We start from the raw sequence: 18426 nt of genomic DNA, 5'->3' as shown, positions 1-18426 counted from the left end.
ATCGGCAAGTCCTAGGCGCTGAGGCTTTAACCCACAGCGCCACCTGCGTCCCAATGCATACGAGTAATCTCCATTTAATCCTCTAGATTTACTTCTGAGTGGGCATGGTTAGGGGTACAGTTAGTGTTGAAATTCTATTCCAATTCCTTTGGGATTCTTGGATGGAAAAACGGTCTACAAACGACTCCAACAAACAAATAATGAAGACAGCAGCATCTTCAGCTTTTATTTTATGTTGTTATTTACAATGTTAATCCCTTCTTCGACCAGACTTTGGTGCATGAAACCCTGTAGGAACCAGCCAGGGTGTGGAGATGGCTTTTTATGCCAAATCCTCTGTGTCTGCCTATTCTTCACTTTTTTCAGGAAGGGGTTCCTCCTCAGATAGTTTTTGAGCCCATTCACTGAATACCACCATGCTCCTTCCTCCCTCTGTTCCTATTTCCCTGCCCAGGAACGGGACACACATTCCTGTTGCCCTATGTTTTTACCTTCCACAGTCTAGGAGGAAATGCCAAGTATCGAACTCCTAATGCCTCTGTTCCTCCTGCTTCTTCACACTGCCCTCTAGTTCACTTCATGTTTCAGTTCTTGCCATCCTTGTGGCCACCACTGTCCTGTTAGAATTCCTGCTCTGTGATTGCAGTAATAGGATTTTTGTCTTTCACATGATGGTGTATAATTTGACTCCACAGAGTGGGAAGTGACTGAGGCAGGATGATTGTGTTACTGGGTTCCGTGAAGTGGGACTTTTGTCCTTTGTTTTTTCTCTTTACTGTCTGATGCTAGAGAGAGAGGGAGCCATGTTGCAGTGCTCCGTGTGTGTTTATATGTAAATAAAGTAGATTAGCCAAAATGCTGAGTTGCTGAGGTCTGTTACGCAACCGTGCAAACTCTGCGGATCCCTAAGTGTGCCGGTGTCGGTTGGCATCGGTCGCTGTGATGTTCGGGCAGAAGAAAGCTTTTGAAGCTCCCGAACGAACAACCAGGAGGGAGAGAACATGCCAGTCAGGCATATGTCTCTGCCAGGGTCCTACTCGACTGTAGGCTGAACTCCTGACATGTCCTGCCCACCAAACAGAATCTTCTCCGCACACACTGCCTTTTTCTTGCAGTATTATAAGGACAACAGTATTGTTTGGGCCAGATGTTCGGTTCTTATTTTCAGAAATTGGAATTCTTTCAATTAAGATCAGACCCTTAGAGAAACTACTTTTAAGAAAGAAACAAAATGAAAGGGTGTCCTGCTGATTTTGGAACATAAGAAACTGCTTTGTACTCAGTCACACCATTGGTTTGTCTAGGTCAGTACTGCTGACACTGACTGGCAGCAGCTCTCCGGGTTCCGGGCTGGAGGCTTAACAAGCCCTAACTGGAGACACCAGGGTTTGAACTTGGGATCTTTTGCATACAAAGCTAATGTTTTACTACTGAATTATGACCCATTTTAAAAATTGCAATAATGTGATGTTGTGATTCTTTTTATATAAAAAAACTTTGTATAAAGTATATATGGTAAGAAATGGTGAAATATTGCTTTGTGCAATATATTCAGTTATATTGCATATACGTATATTTTTAATGACCCCTCCACTGTTGGTATACTGGTACGCTTGTATTTTTTGATTCAGTGTGCACTATCTTTTTCATCTAGTTTAACTTCTAAATTCATCATGAAAGACTGAGTCTTGTGTCAAAATCATATGTTTTGTGGTTGTTGAAGAGCATAGGTGTATTTCACCTGCACAACCTTTCTTTGATCAGATCAAAATAACCTAGATGTTATCCACAGAAAATGGTTTGTGGCTGCTCAGTAAATATATAACATTAAACTACAAATAACATGTACTGCTATATTTTGATATCGGGGTTATGGCTAATCTGCCATTGTGGGTGCCCAAAAGCAAGTGGATATGCTATCTTGCAAAAACATCAGGAACCCAGGCTTACAAAGTGGAGCCAGGTTTGGCCCCAGACATTCTAGTAACTAGCAGTGCCATCTTCTCCATGTCTTTTCAGGAGTAAGTCCCAGTGAGTTTTTAACAGGGCTTGGCGCTGTGGTCTCAACCACTGAGCCTAGGGCTTGCTGATCAGAAGGTCGGTGGTTCAAATCCCCATGATAGGGTGAGCTCCCATTGCTCAGTCCCTGCTGCCGCCAATCTAGCAGTTTGAAAGCACATCAAAGTGCAAGTAGATAAATAGGTACCACTCCGGCGGGAAGGTAAACGGCATTTCCGTGCTCTGCTCTGGTTCACCAGAAGTGGCTTAGTCATGCTGGCCACATGACCCAGAAGCTGTACGCCGGCTCCCTCGGCCAATAAAGCGAGATGAGCGCTGCAACCCCAGAGTTGGCCACGACTGGACCTAATGGTCAGTGGTCCCTTTACCTTTACCCACAGGTAAGAGGGCATAGGACTGTTGTCTAATAGTGATGCACCCAAACTTCAGAATCAAACTTCTCAAGTCCAAAATTTCTAGAGTAGTTGTTCCCTTCCACCTCCAGATTTCTGGAGTTTGAGCTTAGCTCATAATAAGCCGAGCCTCTACCTCCCCAGGAGCAGCCTCCAGCCACCTCACTGCCGAACCTTGCCTTACAGCAAGGATGCAAGGCGCTAGGCATTCATTAGGCCCTGCAACGACAAAAGCTATGTGCGATGTGATTTCCCAGTGGTTCTGGATCCTTAGCAAAGGAACCCTTGAATGGGACAATTCCTAGGAATCCTTAGCATGCATTCTTGGCACCAGGAGCCAAGGAAATTGTAGACTCTTGGTGCTTTGGGTTCTTATGAAAGGACACTTCTGGGGCACCAGCGTTGCATGCAGAGAGTTAAGGAGAAGAGCAGGGAACCTTGCAGAAGCAATGGAGAGCATTCGGAGCCCCAGCTTGTTCCAGATCTTGTGTTTCCAGTGGCGTCTCCAAAAGTGTGATGGAGCTTTGATGGAGCTGTGCTTAAAATAGTAATTGGGATTGATAAAAAATGAGCCGAAATTAGCCTGTGTTTAGGAAAGCCCAGTTTGAGTAATATCACCCATCACTATAGAAACAACGAAAAAATATTTCTGATGATTAATCACCCTTTAAAACCTGCAGATTGATGTGCCCACTTCCTTCTGCCTCACCGTATGACTGGTGCCGAGTGGAATACACAGTGATCTAAAGCTCGGTTTACTTAAAATGCCACTTTTTAAAAACTTTATTTTTTTGCCTTGCTTCCTCAGGAATAGGCTGAAATGAGAAGCCAAACAAACAACTTTAAAAAACCCCATAATTTGAAGCTGCGCAACTTTCTGTTGATCAGTGCAAAGCATGGTTAACAAGCTAATTCGAACTGAAGAAATCACAGTTGTACTTTTGTTTTCATAATAACGCCTGGCAGTTTGGTATTTTCTTTGTATTCCTCAAGGATCTTCTGGCTTTGTTTTGTGCACATGAATGTAAAAGAGAAGAGAGGAGCTGAAATCTCTCTGTCTCTGTCTCTCTGGCTGCAGCTTCTAAGTTTACACACATTCCCAGTGTGGGCAGCAATCAGTCCATGCTCCTGTCTCAGGAATCCAGTCCGGCTTGAGAGCCTTGCTGCCCTTTTGTTGTCCTCCCCACGAGGGTGATCAGTTGAGGACTATGTGGTGACAGAACCAGTTTGTAACAGGCTTGTCTTTCACCTTCTCCTCTCCAGGCTTTGCTGGCAAGACTCATGTAAGGATCTGAGAGAGGCGGGAGTGCAAAAGGGCTGCAAAGTGAAATAAGAAAAGGAAAGAAACGGGAGATTTAAACCACAAGCAAATCACTGCTGCTGCTGCTGCCGCTGCTGCTGCTACTGCAATGAACTGGCTAGAAGAACCAAACTGGAGGTTTCACGTTTCCCTCCTCATGCTGCTCTCGATGCACACCAGGGGTAAGGAGATAAAATGTTGTGCAATGTACTTCTGACAGGGTGCTGATGAGCTGAAGATAGCCTCTAACTGCTCTGTTGCTATTGTGAAATGGAAAGCTTAGGGGAGAGTAGCTTGGAGTTTGCAAGCCACCCGTGCTTTGTGCAAAATAAAAAAAGTTTCAGCAGTGCATGGGAATTGAAAGCTGATGTGTGTTAAACTTGCAACCCTCTACTTTACTGCATTTTTCTTCGCCTTCCCTGCATTTTAGTCACGTTGCCATTTGCTTTTGAGTAGGGTGATAGCATTCTCAAACTTATAGAAGCAGCAAAACGCCGTTAAGGTCGTTTTGGTATCAGTAGCAACTGATGTTTGCTCTTACACTGTTGATACAGTTCTTTGAAATTACTTCAGTGATGTGTTGGAGTAAAATTATGCAAAAAAGGAAAAAAAATCTAAGCGGGAATTTAGAGATTTATGCCTTTTTATTTTTAAAAAAGATTACTTTTTAAAAAGGAAGCTGAGTTGAATGCAAATGATTGGGAAACATGAGTCAGCATAATAACTTTTAGCTTGTTTAAAAGGACTGAAAAGGTTCTCATTTTAAAAAGGGGAAAGTGAAGAGTGAAGTTAATGAATGAACTGCACAGGAAACAAGTATCTGGGAAGTTTTAAAAGAATGTATAAATCGACATTCGCCAAAGGGAGATTTTGAACTGAATACAAACTGGTATAAATAAATGTGTTTAGTTAACGGTTTAGTTATAAGGATGATGTATCTTTAGAACTGTGAAGATGCTCTGACAGAAGCCAGAACCTAGGACCATTCTAGTTGTTATTTAATTAATTCATGAATCACCTTTTGCATTTGTTTCAAGGCATGTTACAAACATACCATAAACAGCTAAAAATTCTTTTAAAAATTACAAATGTAACTAAAAATAGGGTTTTTTTCTGTATTGTTTTTAAACCTAATGCAGATATATTTTCATGTGGCTGGAAAAGCTTGTGTAAACAAATTGTCTTCAGTTGTTTCTGGAAAGTACATCTAGTGGTTTGCTTGTTGTATGTCAGCAGGGATGCTGCTCCACAAAACGGGCCACTACACTGAAGGCCCTGCTCTGAGTTCATGCATCTGATATTTTGGGGACTTTAAGGAGAAATTCTCCTGCACAACACAGTGATCTACTGGGAATATAAGGAATAAGCTGTTCTCTCAAGTAACCTTGTCCTGAGCTGTATTGGATCTTACATGTTAGTACCGAAATCTTGAACTTTCCCTGGTAGCAGACTGGAAACAAGTGCAAATCCAGAAAATATTGTGTTGTACCTTGATAGTAGTTTGTCCCCCCCCCCCCCAAACAACCTAGCCAGTGTGGTGCAGTGGTTAAGAGCGGTAGTCACGTAATCTGGGGAACCGGGTTCGCGTCTCCGCTCCTCCACATGCAGCTGCTGGGTGACCTTGGGCCAGTCACACTTCTTTGAAGACTCTCAGCCCCACTCACCTCACAGAGTGTTTGTTGTGGGGGAGGAAGGGAAAAGGAGATTGTTAGCCGCTTTGAGACTCCTGAAGGGGAGTGAAAGGCGGGATATCAAATCCAAACTCTTCTTCTTCTTCTTCTTCTGCACTTGCTGCTGCTGCCCGACCAACCTCAAGAGTAGCCCCACATAGAGTGTATGGCAGTAATCCAACCTTGATGTTACTAATGCATGGACAAGTGTGGTCAAGCTGTCACGATTCAAAAACAGTCTGAGCCACCTTACCAGTCAGTGCTTCTTTTCTTAAAAAAATGTTTAGGGATACTCTCATTTTCCTACTCATATTAAAATACTGCCCCTCAATGAGGCCAAACTTAGATTCACAAAATGTTTAGGGGTATGCGTACCCCTGCGTCCACCCAGAAAAAAAGCACTGTTACCAGCCATAGCTGGTCAAATGCACCCTTAGCTACTGAGGAGACCTACGCCCCCAGTAACAGGGCTAGATCTATTATTTATTTACTTATTGCACTTATTAGATTTATAATCTTAAAACTAGTAGAAAACCAAAACAGAAGAAAAACCTGAACACATGCATAGATATAAAACGGATGAAGGTGCACCCACAAACTACACACTACAGTCAGGGAGACTGGGACCCCATTTACTGACTTCTCATCCTGGGAATCCCCCACATCTGACTTGCCAGGAATCTGACCCAGTTGTTAGCCCTCAAAGTCCACCACTGCATCTGGACATCAGGGCCTGCTCGACCATTCCTGATTCAGATGCTATCGAGAGAAAAAGTTGGGTTTCATCAGTGCCCTGATGACACTTCATTCCATATCTCCCACTGACCACTCCTGGTGATTTCATATAGATAGATGTTAAACAGCACAGGATACAATAGAGTGTTCTTTGGCACCACACAGCTCAAGAGTCATGGGGCTGAGGAACACTAATCTAATGCTACCTTCTTCAGCTGTCCCTGGAGATGAAACCAGAACCACTGGAGAACCACCAGGCAAGAGTGTTCAAGGAGGAAGTGGCCTGTAGGAGGTGGGTGGCCTGAAGGCTACATTTGGCCCTTGGGACTGAAGTTCCAAACCCTGGCCATAAAGTATAAGAACTGGAAGGGGCAGTCCTTTGATAAAAATAAATTGATGTATGGTTGTTGGTTTGTTTTTTTTAAAAAAACTTTTCTCAAAGATGTATCTTTTTTTCCTCTCATAGGTTAGAGAACAAATAGGTAGGGTTCTGTGTGTGTTTGTGTGTGTGTGTGTGTGTTTGTGTGCAAATGATTCCTAGCTCTACCTCTCCTTCAAATCAGATCCAGTGAGGTCGGTGAAGGTGGTTGGCAGATGGATGGTGGCTAACAGATTGAAGTTGAAACAGAAGTACTGTTTTGGGGGGACGGGCAGGTGGGTGTGGAGGACTCCCTGTTCCTGAACAGGGTAACTGTGCCCCTGAAAAACCAGCTGTGCAGCCTGGGAGTCATTTTGGACTCACAGCTGTCCATGGAGGCACAGGTCCATTCTGTGTCCAGGACAGCTGTCTAGCAGTTCCATCTGGTACACAGGCTGAGACCCTACTGTCCACAGACTGTCTCACCAGAATAGTGCATGCCCTGGTTATCTCCTGCTTGGACTGCTTCAATGCGCTCTATGTGGGGCCACCTTTGAGGGTGACTTGGAAACTACAACAAATCCAGAATTCTGCAGCTAGACTGGTGACTGGGAGTGGCTACCGGAACCATATAACACCGGTCCTAAAGGATCTTCACTGGTTCCCAGTACATTTCCAGGCACAATTCAGAGTGTTGGTGCTGACCTTTAAAGGCCTAAATGGCCTTGACTGAGTATACCTGAAGCAGTGTCTCCACCCCATCGCTCAGCCCGGACACTGAGGTCCAGCTCCGAGGGCCTTCTGGCGATTCCCTCACTGCAAGTAGCGAAGTTACAGGGGACCAGGCATAGGGTCTTCTCAGTAGTGGTGCCCTCCCTGTGGAACACCCTCTCTTCAGATGTCAAGGAGATAAAAAATGACACAAGACATCTGAAGGGAGCCCTGGAATGGGAGGTTTTTAATACTTGATGTTTTATGTTTTTAGATATGCTGTAAGCTATCCAGAGTGGCTGGGGAAACCCAGCCAGTTGGGCAGGGTATTAAAAAATATATATATTCTTATTAAACTGTGATTGTGAATTAAAGGGGTAATATGTAGCTAAGTTGTACTCTGAGTAGATCCATTAAATTTAATGAACAAAAGTTAGGTTCATCAGTTAAAATGAGTCCACTCTTAATAAAACTTAGTTGAATACCACTCAAGGTTTATAGGATTTTGTGTTTCCTGTGTCACTCCTATAAGATGCATGAGTGCACCCAAATTCACCTGTTCTGTCACTGTATCTTTGCTGGTGTGTGTTTTGGTGGCAGAAGTGTTCATGGCAATCTGTTGGTGTTTCATGGCTTCCATCAAATCCTATTGCCAGCAGATACTGAATATAAGAATATGCTCCAAATCTGCTTCATGGGTTTCTAGAATTTTGGAAATATGTTTACTGTTGTGCTGGAGTCATTTGTGGCTGGCTATCTTTCCTGCTGTTCTGTAAAATGTGGTGCTAGTTTGAGAGACATTAATTTTCCATCATTCTTTGTTCCACTCCTTTTAACATCCCAGAGTATTTTCTGGGAATGAAGCTCTATTGCAAAAACTTGTTTCCAAGTAAGCATACTGCTGCAGATCGCATTCTGTGTGAAAATCCGATTGTACAAGCACAGGTGCTCGTTTTTAATCTCGGAGGACCCATTAGAAAGAAAACGTTCCAATATTACTGAGGAAGTTGAAGGAGCGGCTTTGGAAAAATTAAAGAAGCCTTAAACAGATTTTGAATATATAGATTATATTCCATTGCCAGATGCTGGGCAGCTCCTCCCACATTAAAACACAGATTCTTAACGGTTTGGCTGACCCTCAAGGGAAACAGATCTGTACTAAGATATGAACATCTGTAAGGGCGTGGAAAGATTTATGCAGGAAACCTGCAGTGGACAGCTGAAAGACAAACACTGACAATCTCTCTACCCAACGAAATGGAGTTTTGTTGTCTTATTAGGCCTATTCCAAATGGGAAACATGAGAAAAAGTAAAATAAATATGAAGGAATACAAAGTCAAATTAGGAGAACTAATTCAGCTTAACATGTGATATGTTATCAATTTTCATGTAACAATATTTGTCCGTTCACATACACAGTCATCCTCCTTGCTTCTTCCTTTTCTGATAGGAGCATTTGTTAGCTACATAGAACCCTGATATTTGCTGCATACATAGGCAAAGATAAATCTATCTTACTTCACTTAAAGTTAGGATATTTATACTTGTTTTCAGACAGAGACTAAAAAGATACCCCAAGGTATTTCTAGGTCAAAAGTAGAAGAGGTGTCTCTTCTATTACAGTAGAAAACCATTGGTGGGGGTAGCGACAATGAACCACAGGCATAGTTTACAGATCATGGGCTTCATTTGCACTATACATTTGAAGTAGCGATGGCTTCTCTCAAAGAATCCTGGGAATTGTAGTTTACTATGGGGCAGGGACCCCTTCATGGATCACTGCCTTGCCGTGGCGAAGGGGCTTGAAGAACTCAGAGAAGCTATGAACTATGCCGAGCAGGGCACCCAAGATGAACAGGTCATAGTGGAGAGTTTTGACCAAACGTGATCTACCTGGAGGAGGAACCGGCAAGCCACTCCAGTATCCCTGCCAAGAAAACTCCATGGACAAAGACAACAGGCATATAAAAGATATGACGCTGGAAGATGAGCCCCTCAGGTCGGAAGGCGTCCAACATGCTACTGGGGAAGAGTGGAGGGCAAGTACAAGTAGATCCAGAGCTGATGAAGCGGCTGGGCCAAAGCCGAAAGGACGCTCAGTTGCGGATATGCCTGGAAGCGAAAGGAAAGTCCAATGCTGTAAAGAAAAATATTGCATAGGAACCTGGAATGTAAGAACCATGAACCTGGGTAAGTTGGAGGTGGTCAAAAATGAGATGGCAAGAATAAATATTGACATCCTGGGCATCAGTGAACTAAAATGGACGGGAATGGGTGAATTCAGTTCGGATGACCATCATATCTACTACTGTGGGCAAGAAACCCGTAAAAGAAATGGAGTGGCCCTCATAGTCAACAAAAGAGTGGCGAAAGCTGTACTGGGATGCAATCTCAAAAATGATAGAATGATCTCGATACGAATCCAAGGCAGACCTTTTAACATCACAGTAATCCAAGTTTATGCACCAACTACTTGTGCTGAAGAAACTGAAATTGACCAGTTCTATGAAGACTTACAAGACCTTATAGAAGTGACACCAAAGAAGGATGTTCTTCTCATTATAGGGGATTGGAATGCTAAAGTAGGGAGTCAAGAGATAAAAGGAACAACTGGCAAGTTTGGCCTTGGAGATCAAAACGAAGCAGGGCAAAGGCTAATAGAGTTCTGTCAAGAGAACAAGCTGGTCATCACAAACACGCTTTTCCAACAACACAAGAGACGACTCTACACATGGACATCACCAGATGGGCAGCATCGAAATCAGATTGATTATATTCTCTGCAGCCAAAGATGGAGAAGCTCTATACAGTCAGCAAAAACAAGACCTGGAGCTGACTGTGGCTCAGATCATCAGCTTCTTATAGCAAAATTCAAGCTGAAACTGAAGAAAGTAGGAAAAACCACTGGACCGGTAAGATACAATCTAAATCAAATCCCTTATGAATACACAGTGGAAGTGAGGAACAGGTTTAAGGATTTAGATTTGGTGGACAGAGTGCCTGAAGAACTATGGATGGAGGCTTGTAACGTTATACAGGAGGCAGCAACGAAAACCATCCCAATGAAAAGGAAATGCAAGAAAGCAAAGTGGCTGTCCAATGAGGCCTTACAAATAGCGGGGGAGAGAAGGCAAGCAAAATGCGAGGGAGATGGTGAAAGATACAGGAAATTGAATGCAGATTTCCAAAGAATAGCAAGGAGAGACAAGAAGACCTTCTTAAATGAGCAATGCAAAGAAATAGAGGAAAGCAACAGAATGCTTTCTGTTCAAGAAAATTGGAGATATGAAAGGAACATTTAGTACAAAGATTTCCATAATAAAGGACAAAAGTGGAAAGGACCTAACAGAAGCAGAAGACATCAAGAAGAGGTGGCAAGAATACACAGAGGAATTATACCAGAAAGAAATGGATGTCTCGTATACCCCAGGTAGTGTGATTGCTGACCTTGAGCCAGACATCCTGGAAAGTGAAGTCAAATGGGCCTTAGAAAGCACTGCAAATAACAAGGCCAGTGGAAGTGATGGTATTCCAGCTGAACTATTTAAAATTTTAAAAGATGATGCTGTTAAGGTGCTACACTCAATATGCCAGCAAGTTTGGAAAACTCAGCAGTGGCCAGAAGATTGGAGAACAGTCTACATCCCAATCCCAAAGAAGGGCAGTGCCAAAGAATGCTCCAACTACCACACAATTGCACTCATTTCACACGCTAGCAAGGTTATGCTTAAAATTCTACAAGGAAGGCTCAAGCAGTATGTGGACCGAGAACTCCCAGAAGTGCAAGCTGGATTTAGAAGAGGCAGAGGAACCAGAGACCAAATTGCAAACATGCGCTGGATTATGGAGAAAGCTAGAGAGTTCCAGAAAGACATCTACTTCTGCTTCATTGACTATGCAAAAGCCTTTGACTGTGTCGACCACGGCAAACTATGGCAAGTTCTTAAAGAAATGGGAGTGCCAGATCACCTCATCTGTCTCCTGATAAATCTCTATGTGGAACAAGAAGCTACAGTTAGAACTGGATATGGAACAACTGATTGGTTCAAAATTGGGAAAGGAGTACGACAAGGCTGTATTTTGTCTCCCTGCTTATTTAACTTATATGCAGAATTCATCATGCGAAAGGCTGGGCTGGATGAATCCCTAGCCGGAATTAAGATTGCCGGAAGAAATATCAACAACCTCAGATATGCAGATGACACAACCTTGATGGCAGAAAGTGAGGAGGAATTAAAGAACCTTTTAATGAGGGTGAAAGAGGAGAGCGCAAAATATGGTCTGAAGCTCAACATCAAAAAAACGAAGATCATGGCCACCGGTCCCATCACCTCCTGGCAAATAGAAGGGGAAGAAATGGAGGTAGTGAGAGATTTTACTTTCTTGGGCTCAATGATCACTGCAGATGGTGACAGCAGCCACGAAATTAAAAGACACCTGCTTCTTGGGAGAAGGGCAGTGACAGGCCTAGACAGCATCTTGAGAAGTAGAGACATCACCTTGCCAACAAAGGTTCGTATAGTTAAAGCTATGGTTTTCCCAGTAGTGATGTATGGAAGTGAGAGCTGGACCATAAAGAAGGCTGATCGCCGAAGAATTGATGCTTTTGAATTCTGGTGTTGGAGGAGACTCTTGAGAGTCCCATGGACTGCAAGAAGATCAAACCTCTCCATACTGAAGGAAATCAATCCTGAGTGCTCACTGGAAGGACAGATTGTGAAGCTGAGGCTCCAGTACTTTGGCCACCTCATGAGAAGAGAAGACTCCCTGGAGAAGACCCTGATGTTGGGAAAGATGGAGGGCACAAGGAGAAGGGGACGGCAGAGGACGAGATGGTTGGATAGTGTTTTCGAGGTTACCAGCATGAGTTTGACCAAACTGCGGGAGGCAGTGGAGGACAGAGGTGCCTGGCGTTCTCTGGTCCATGGGGTCACGAAGAGTCGGACACGACTAAACGACTAAACAACAACAACATGGGGCAGGGAGCTTTCAGGAGACTCTGTATTCTCACAGAGCTACAATTCCCATAGTAGTTTAACAATCAATCCTTCTTCCCAGGGAACTCTGGGAATTGTACTTCTGTGAGGGGAATGGGGGTGGGTGTCTGTAAGCAATTCCCAGCACTTTTAAAATCAACCGTTCTTAAGGTTTTTGGGGAGAAGCCATGACAAATTAAAGTGGTATGATACTACTTCATATGTATAGTGCAGATGGGGCCAGACTATGGATTATGACTGTGATTATGTGAACATGCTGGCTCCTGGGCGGGGGTGGGGGGAGCTTGACCTGCTTTGGTCCTCCCTGGTCCTTTAAGCAAAGTGTGGTGGGGCAGCTATGCTGAAGTTTGTCTGAGCCCAAGATTATGGTTTAGATCAGGCTTCCTCAACTTCGGCCCTCCAGATGTTTTTGGCCTACAACTCCCATGATCCCTAGCTAGCAGGACCAGTGGCCAGGGATGATGGGAACTGTAGGCTCAAAACTTCTGGAGGGCCGAGGTTGAGGAAGCCTGGTTTAGATCATGGGTAGGCAAACTAAGGCCTGGGGGCTGGATCTGGCCCAATCGCCTCCTAAATCTGGCCCGCAGACGGTCCAGGAATCAGCGTGTTTTTACGTGAGTAGAATGTGTCCTTTTAGGGGGCCCCATTAGCTAAAGTGGTGCTTCAGGTTAAGAACAGTTTCAGGTTAAGAACGGACCTCCGGAACGAATTAAATATTTAACCCGAGGTACCACTGTAATTAAAATTATATATAGCATATTAAAATTATATCATATGATTTATTATAGTGATATAAATCAGAGTTTTGACCTGTGAAGAACAAATTTCATTTTAACAAAGATACAGCTAAAATGACTTATGAATTATAGTGGTCTGCAGCATCCATATCAGTCACCAAACCCCCCCCCCCCCCATAACATCTCCTTTGGTATTACTTAACAAAAGAATAGTACCACAGCATTATTATAACACCATTATGTTTGGCATAGGTTAGGCAAAAATGTTCTGTGAGTTCTTGCCTCAGCTATTTTTTTTTCTAGGATTGTTTGAGGGTGTCAAGAAATGTGGCTAGATATCATGCAATAGCAATACCCTGTGTTGGCAGGATATTGCTCTTTGTAGTAGAAATTTCACAGGGTTGGAAGCCACAAGGAATGTACTGTAGGCAAAATGGGGCCATTAAGATGCAACACAAAAGTATTTTTTTCCAGCATGTTCAGGGTAGCCCCAAGGTTAGCAAAAATACAGGAAACTCTTTTTTAAAACAACAACAACAAAACAGTGAGACAAAATGTCTAAAAACAGCCAGTGGGAACTTAACAGGCTTGTTAGCCATGGTATGCAGAGTGACAGCTGGAAAGAAGAAAACCTAGAGAACACAGAGAAAAGAGTAGAATGATTGGTTTATGGATAATGGGTGAGATCAGTGTGTCCAACATAATTCCACCACTTTGTAACTTGTGGACTGGCTGTATATTTCTATGCAACTGTCCATAAGAGGGTGTGTACATGAATGTTCTGTATGAGGAACAGACAATGTGTCACAGTCTTCTGTCTTGTTCTTCAATAATACTTTTCCAGAATAAAATGATATTGGGCACCATATGGAAAAAAACGTAGTGGAAGTTGCAGTAGTTAAGGACAGTTGCCACCTGTCTGCCTCAGGAGACAATGGAGTGTGCCTCCAGAGGTGACTCACAGTGTGTGAAGTGACCTCTGTGGAGCGCAAGCCCTGGGCAGTGTGTCTGGAGGTCCTGGGCTGCCTAGGCGACAAGACCTCCCTCTGGGCCTTGCTGATGTTGTCCAGAGGAAAGCAGAGCAATACGTTTGGTGTTGCCTTAACTGCAGGAGTTTCCGGAAAAAGGAATACAAGAGTCCATCCAATCATCATAGGGACTTCAGTCCAGATTTGTGTAGAGTTTGCTCCTTAGCCTTCCCCTCCCCGAAGATGTCCTGCAAGGCAGCGGAGATTTAGTTTTCCTTTTCCTAGGTGGGCTACCTTCCCAGGTGGACAAGCCCCATCTGCCCCTCACTTCCCTCTGCATCATGTGTAGGCACAGTTCTTAACACAGAGTCATGACTGTGACCTGGTTCTCATGTCACAGTAAGCCAAACTATGGTTTATGAGGACCATGTGGATGTGTGGGCTTCAAAAGAACAGTTACTTTGCTCTTCCCAGGTCTTTTTCACTCCAAGGTGGTTTCTTCTTGATTACAGTTCATGATGACTGAGGAGAGTGCTTAACCACAAGTCAAAGTTTGGAAAACATGCTAAGTGTGGAGTAAATGAGACCAGGGAAGAGGAAAGCAACTGTGTCGTCCTCTCCAAGAGCCTGCACACACATGTGGTCCCAGTAAGCCATAATTTGGCTTCCTGTGACATGTGAACCAGGGGTGTGGGTGTTTTTATATTTAATACTGTGATAGCTGCAGTGGTGTCCCTCTGAAAAAAAAGAGGATTGTAGGTACTGACTTGAGGACTGTTGCCCCAAGGTTTTGCAGTACATCCATTCCTTGGCATTCCTGTTAAATTTTCTGCTAAAAAATTCAGTAAACACAACTTGTGCTCAGTATTACAGATGCTTGAAATTTTATCTCATCTGTGATTTTTCCCAAGGGAGAAATGACACAAACTTGGCATCCTTTTTCATCTCTCCTTCCCTCCCTCCCTCCCATTTACGTTGTGGAAAAGGTATAATATTCCAAGTCATCTTCCAAACTAGTAATAATGCATTTTTCCGTTTCGGCCATAAGATGAAGCTGTCTATATTTATTAACGATTATATTTATTATTTATAAAGCAACTAACGTAAGTAGGCACTGTACAAAATAATAATAATAATAATAATAATAAAATCAGGCTAACAAGTCCCTGGCTCTAAATCTGCAATCTAATAATCCCAAATTGCTGCATTTTAACTGCTCAGCAAAATTTGACAAGTTTATTACGTCTACATATTTATTTAATTGGTTAGTATGGGTTGTATTAAGTGACTGCGTCAAAGTGATACATTTTAATCTGTGTGTTTTATTGGACACATGTCTCTAGCTAAGTTATTTGGAATGTCTTTAAAAAAAGAAAAAGTTGCCGTCCAAAAAAGTTGAATAAATATGTTGCTTTCTGTAATGTTGATGTGTCTCTAGAAATGAATGTGAGTTACACTTGAATCCTGCCTAAGTACTTCTCTTTAGAGGGAGAAAACAGCTATCACTGTGATAACTCATTCCTGTATTTGGCAGTTATTGAATGCCCCGTGGGGGAAAATGCTTAGAAGACTAAAGCTGCAATATGTTTTGCATATCTCCACTCATGGAGACACTTCTCAAAAGAGGAGCTTTAGTGCCAGCACAACACAAGAAAATCAGTAGCATTGAAGACCTTCTAAGAGTGCTGCTGTGGTTAAAGCCCTACCTACTCTTTATATTTCCTTGAATTTAATTCCTAGCTGTTTTTGCTTTGTTACCCCATTATTTTCTGCAATAGGCTGCATTCTGAGATGCTGTATTGTTGGGAAAGAAATTTACCCTTGTACAGTAGTTTCATTGGTGGGTATAGTTTATGGCACTAATCAGGATTAGTACCAGTGACTCTAGCTTCTGGAATGTACAGGGACTAAAGTCTTAGCTGGTTACATAAAACAAAAGCAACTTAAAGACATGTGTGAAGATCTCCATTTTAATCAGACCTGTCTCAGTGTGGGGAAAAGTGGGTGGCGTTGGGGTTTTGTTTTGTTTTGTTCAGAAAGAACCCCCCCCCCCCAATTTCTCTCTCTTAAGCTTAAAGCAATCCTCCTTGCAGATTTAATTTTCATCAATATTTCACCTCTTTCTTCTGCTTGATTTAGCCCATGAAAGCACTGTTGAGATACCTGATATTTTGCCTAGCCAGATGCGTTTCATTTTCAAAAAGGGTACCCTAAGCAAGAGCCTGTTTCTTTCCAGAAGCTGCTTGTTATTTTGGTGGTTTTGGAACAGTTCTTCTGTGAATACAGCTGGCAGTGGCTGATGACTTGACTAGCAAAAATTGGATTCCACCTTCTTTGCATGGCCTGTAGGAGTGACAGATGGATTTATTAGCTTTATATATCCCCCCATGGAACTCCAGATGGCATGCGTAGTGTTCCTCTGGGCAGTATCCCCACCAGGCACCCGCCAGCCCCCAGGAGTGATGTGTGGAGAAGGTGGAGTTGCAGTGGCATCCCCCCAGTGGCAATAGCACTGCCAGTCACTGGGATGGCTAGGAAAGATGGTGGGGGAGTCAAGGGAGATCCATGTTGTTGCTGGTTGTCCCGCAAATATGTACTCACTGCATGGCCACCACCTGTGCAGGTGTCCCCAGCCTCACCACCATCTCATGCCCATCTTGGCTGCCTATGGGAGGAGGATGTTGCTGCAGCTTAGCTTATCACTGTTGCCAGGCCCAGGCAGCATGCTTCACATTAACAAGGGACACATCCACACAGTTTTCTGCTTGTCCCATGCTTTCTAACCACAGATCCAGGAAGTTTTGCTTTGCCCTGCTGCTTTCCCCCAGAACCCCCACTCTTTAGTGCTAAGTCAGGAGAAACGGCAATCTGCTGGAAAACCTGATAGCCGTTTGTTCTGATTCTGTGCTGAACTGTGGGAAAGCAGTAGTGCAGACGGAAGTAAGGATGAGCCCAAGGTGTCTGCCTCACCACCTGCCTTCATCCATTGCCCAGCTCTTTTAAGCATTTGTTCTTGAGTAGCTGCTTCAACTCTCTTAGTCATGGAATTGCCCAACAAGACGACGCTCTTTCGTTTAATCTGCACAGCCTCTGCATCCCTGATAGATAGCTTTGTCCTTGTTACAGATGGCATTAGAGACTGCCTCAAACAGTTTTCAGAAACTAGGACCATGCATGTATTGGGGGGGGGGGAGTTTTTTCTGGGTGGTGGTGGTAAGCAGGTTGTCCAAAATCACAACCATTCAGGGTTTCAAATGGTTTTAAACACAATTTTAGAAGGATTTCCCCCCCTCCAAAGAGTGTATAAAACAGCTTTAGATGCACATCTCCCCATCTAGAATGTAAAACCGAAACAAGTTGCTTTATTTCGCTTTGTTAGCAGAGCCCACTTCTGCCTAATCAGATATTATTTAGGTTAAACTCTAACATTACAGTATTGATTCATCGTTTTCAATGTTTTATTAATGCATTCTCCTCTTCCCTCTTGTGCTCATTGGTAATTCGATGTGAGGAGCTCCCACAATCGCCAGTTTAGGTTTCTGATGAGCACTGTCATCTCCCCCTCTCTGCCCCCACAATAAAATATGTTTGTGAATACTGTTTTGAGAAGCAAATTACCGCCACGGTGCTTGCAAAATGATCTCCAGTTACTATACTTTTACTTCTAATGGAAGTGTGCACCTTAGCCATGTGTTTGGGTGAATGTGCACTCTGGATTTGTGGCTGAGCTTTTAAAGTCCTGTGTTCGATTCTTAAAAGGGTTTTTAAGGAGCTAATTAAAGATGTGGTACAAATGGGACAGCGGTTTGTCTTTACAAGGCTATTAGTGAAAACAACAAGATTTGCCTTTCACTTCTGGCATGTCAGCCCTCAAGATTTACGTGTGTGTGTGTGTGTGTGTGTGTTAAAAACTGTCACTGTGGTTTCAGATGTATTGTCACCAGTGGTGACCTTGTTAAACTAATGACAAAGGAGAAGGGGGGGAATCCTCTTACTGTAGTCTCCTTATTTAATAAATGCCCTTGCACAGTACAGCTGCTTTCACCCAGCTGTGTTCTGTTTTGCACTGCTTTTTTAGGTTTTGCAGTCCTTAAGGTGGCTGCAAACATGGATAAGTCTGATTTGTATCTAACTGTTTAGCATCTTGAGGATTCCAGATGTCTTATTTATAAAAGGGTTTATTTTTTTACCCATCGTGACTTCGTAACTGTGGAGAAATGTTTGAAGATGGCGAGCGTACCTCCTTAATAAATCTTAGAAATCATCACAGTTTTTGTTGACCATGCTTCTGAATGCCCATTTTGGGAACCATAGGTTGCAAGAGCACTGTTACACTTGGGTCCTACTTGTGAACTTTGCATAAGGCATCTGGGCTCCCACTGTGGGAACAGGATGATGGGCTAGATGGGTCTTTGGCCTGATGCAGTAGGATTCTTCTTATGTTCTTACCATTGGCCAAGGAGCCAAGTGCTTTGTTTTGAGGCATCTGAGTGCAATATTTCACTCCAGGATTGTACTCAAAGACAGAATGAGGGCAG

At 43.3% G+C, this 18426-nt stretch overlaps 1 protein-coding gene and 1 long non-coding RNA gene across 2 annotated transcripts in view; one reads left to right on the top strand and one right to left on the bottom strand.

Annotated features, from left to right (window-relative positions):
• Positions 1-3589: 3589 nt before the first annotated feature.
• LOC310852941 lies at positions 3590-14151 on the bottom strand. The gene is made up of 3 exons (XR_014568464.1): positions 14021-14151; positions 6045-6140; positions 3590-3728 (listed from the first exon to the last, which is right to left on the bottom strand). It is a non-coding gene; the product is annotated as an uncharacterized lncRNA (long non-coding RNA).
• Positions 3715-18426, top strand: part of BMPR1B (bone morphogenetic protein receptor type 1B) — an 83220-nt gene continuing 68508 nt past the window's right edge. Inside the window, exon 1 of the mRNA XM_083756617.1 lies at positions 3715-3893. Coding sequence (XP_083612743.1) covers positions 3821-3893 — 73 coding nt within the window. The 5' untranslated portion in view covers positions 3715-3820. The remainder of the gene's footprint in view (positions 3894-18426) is intronic.

Source organism: Podarcis gaigeae (assembly GCF_964106915.1).
Source record: "Podarcis gaigeae genome assembly, chromosome: 9".
Classification (NCBI taxonomy): domain Eukaryota; kingdom Metazoa; phylum Chordata; class Lepidosauria; order Squamata; family Lacertidae; genus Podarcis; species Podarcis gaigeae.
Note: the sequence above shows the minus strand (reverse complement) of the source record. Positions and strands in the feature narration are given on the sequence as shown.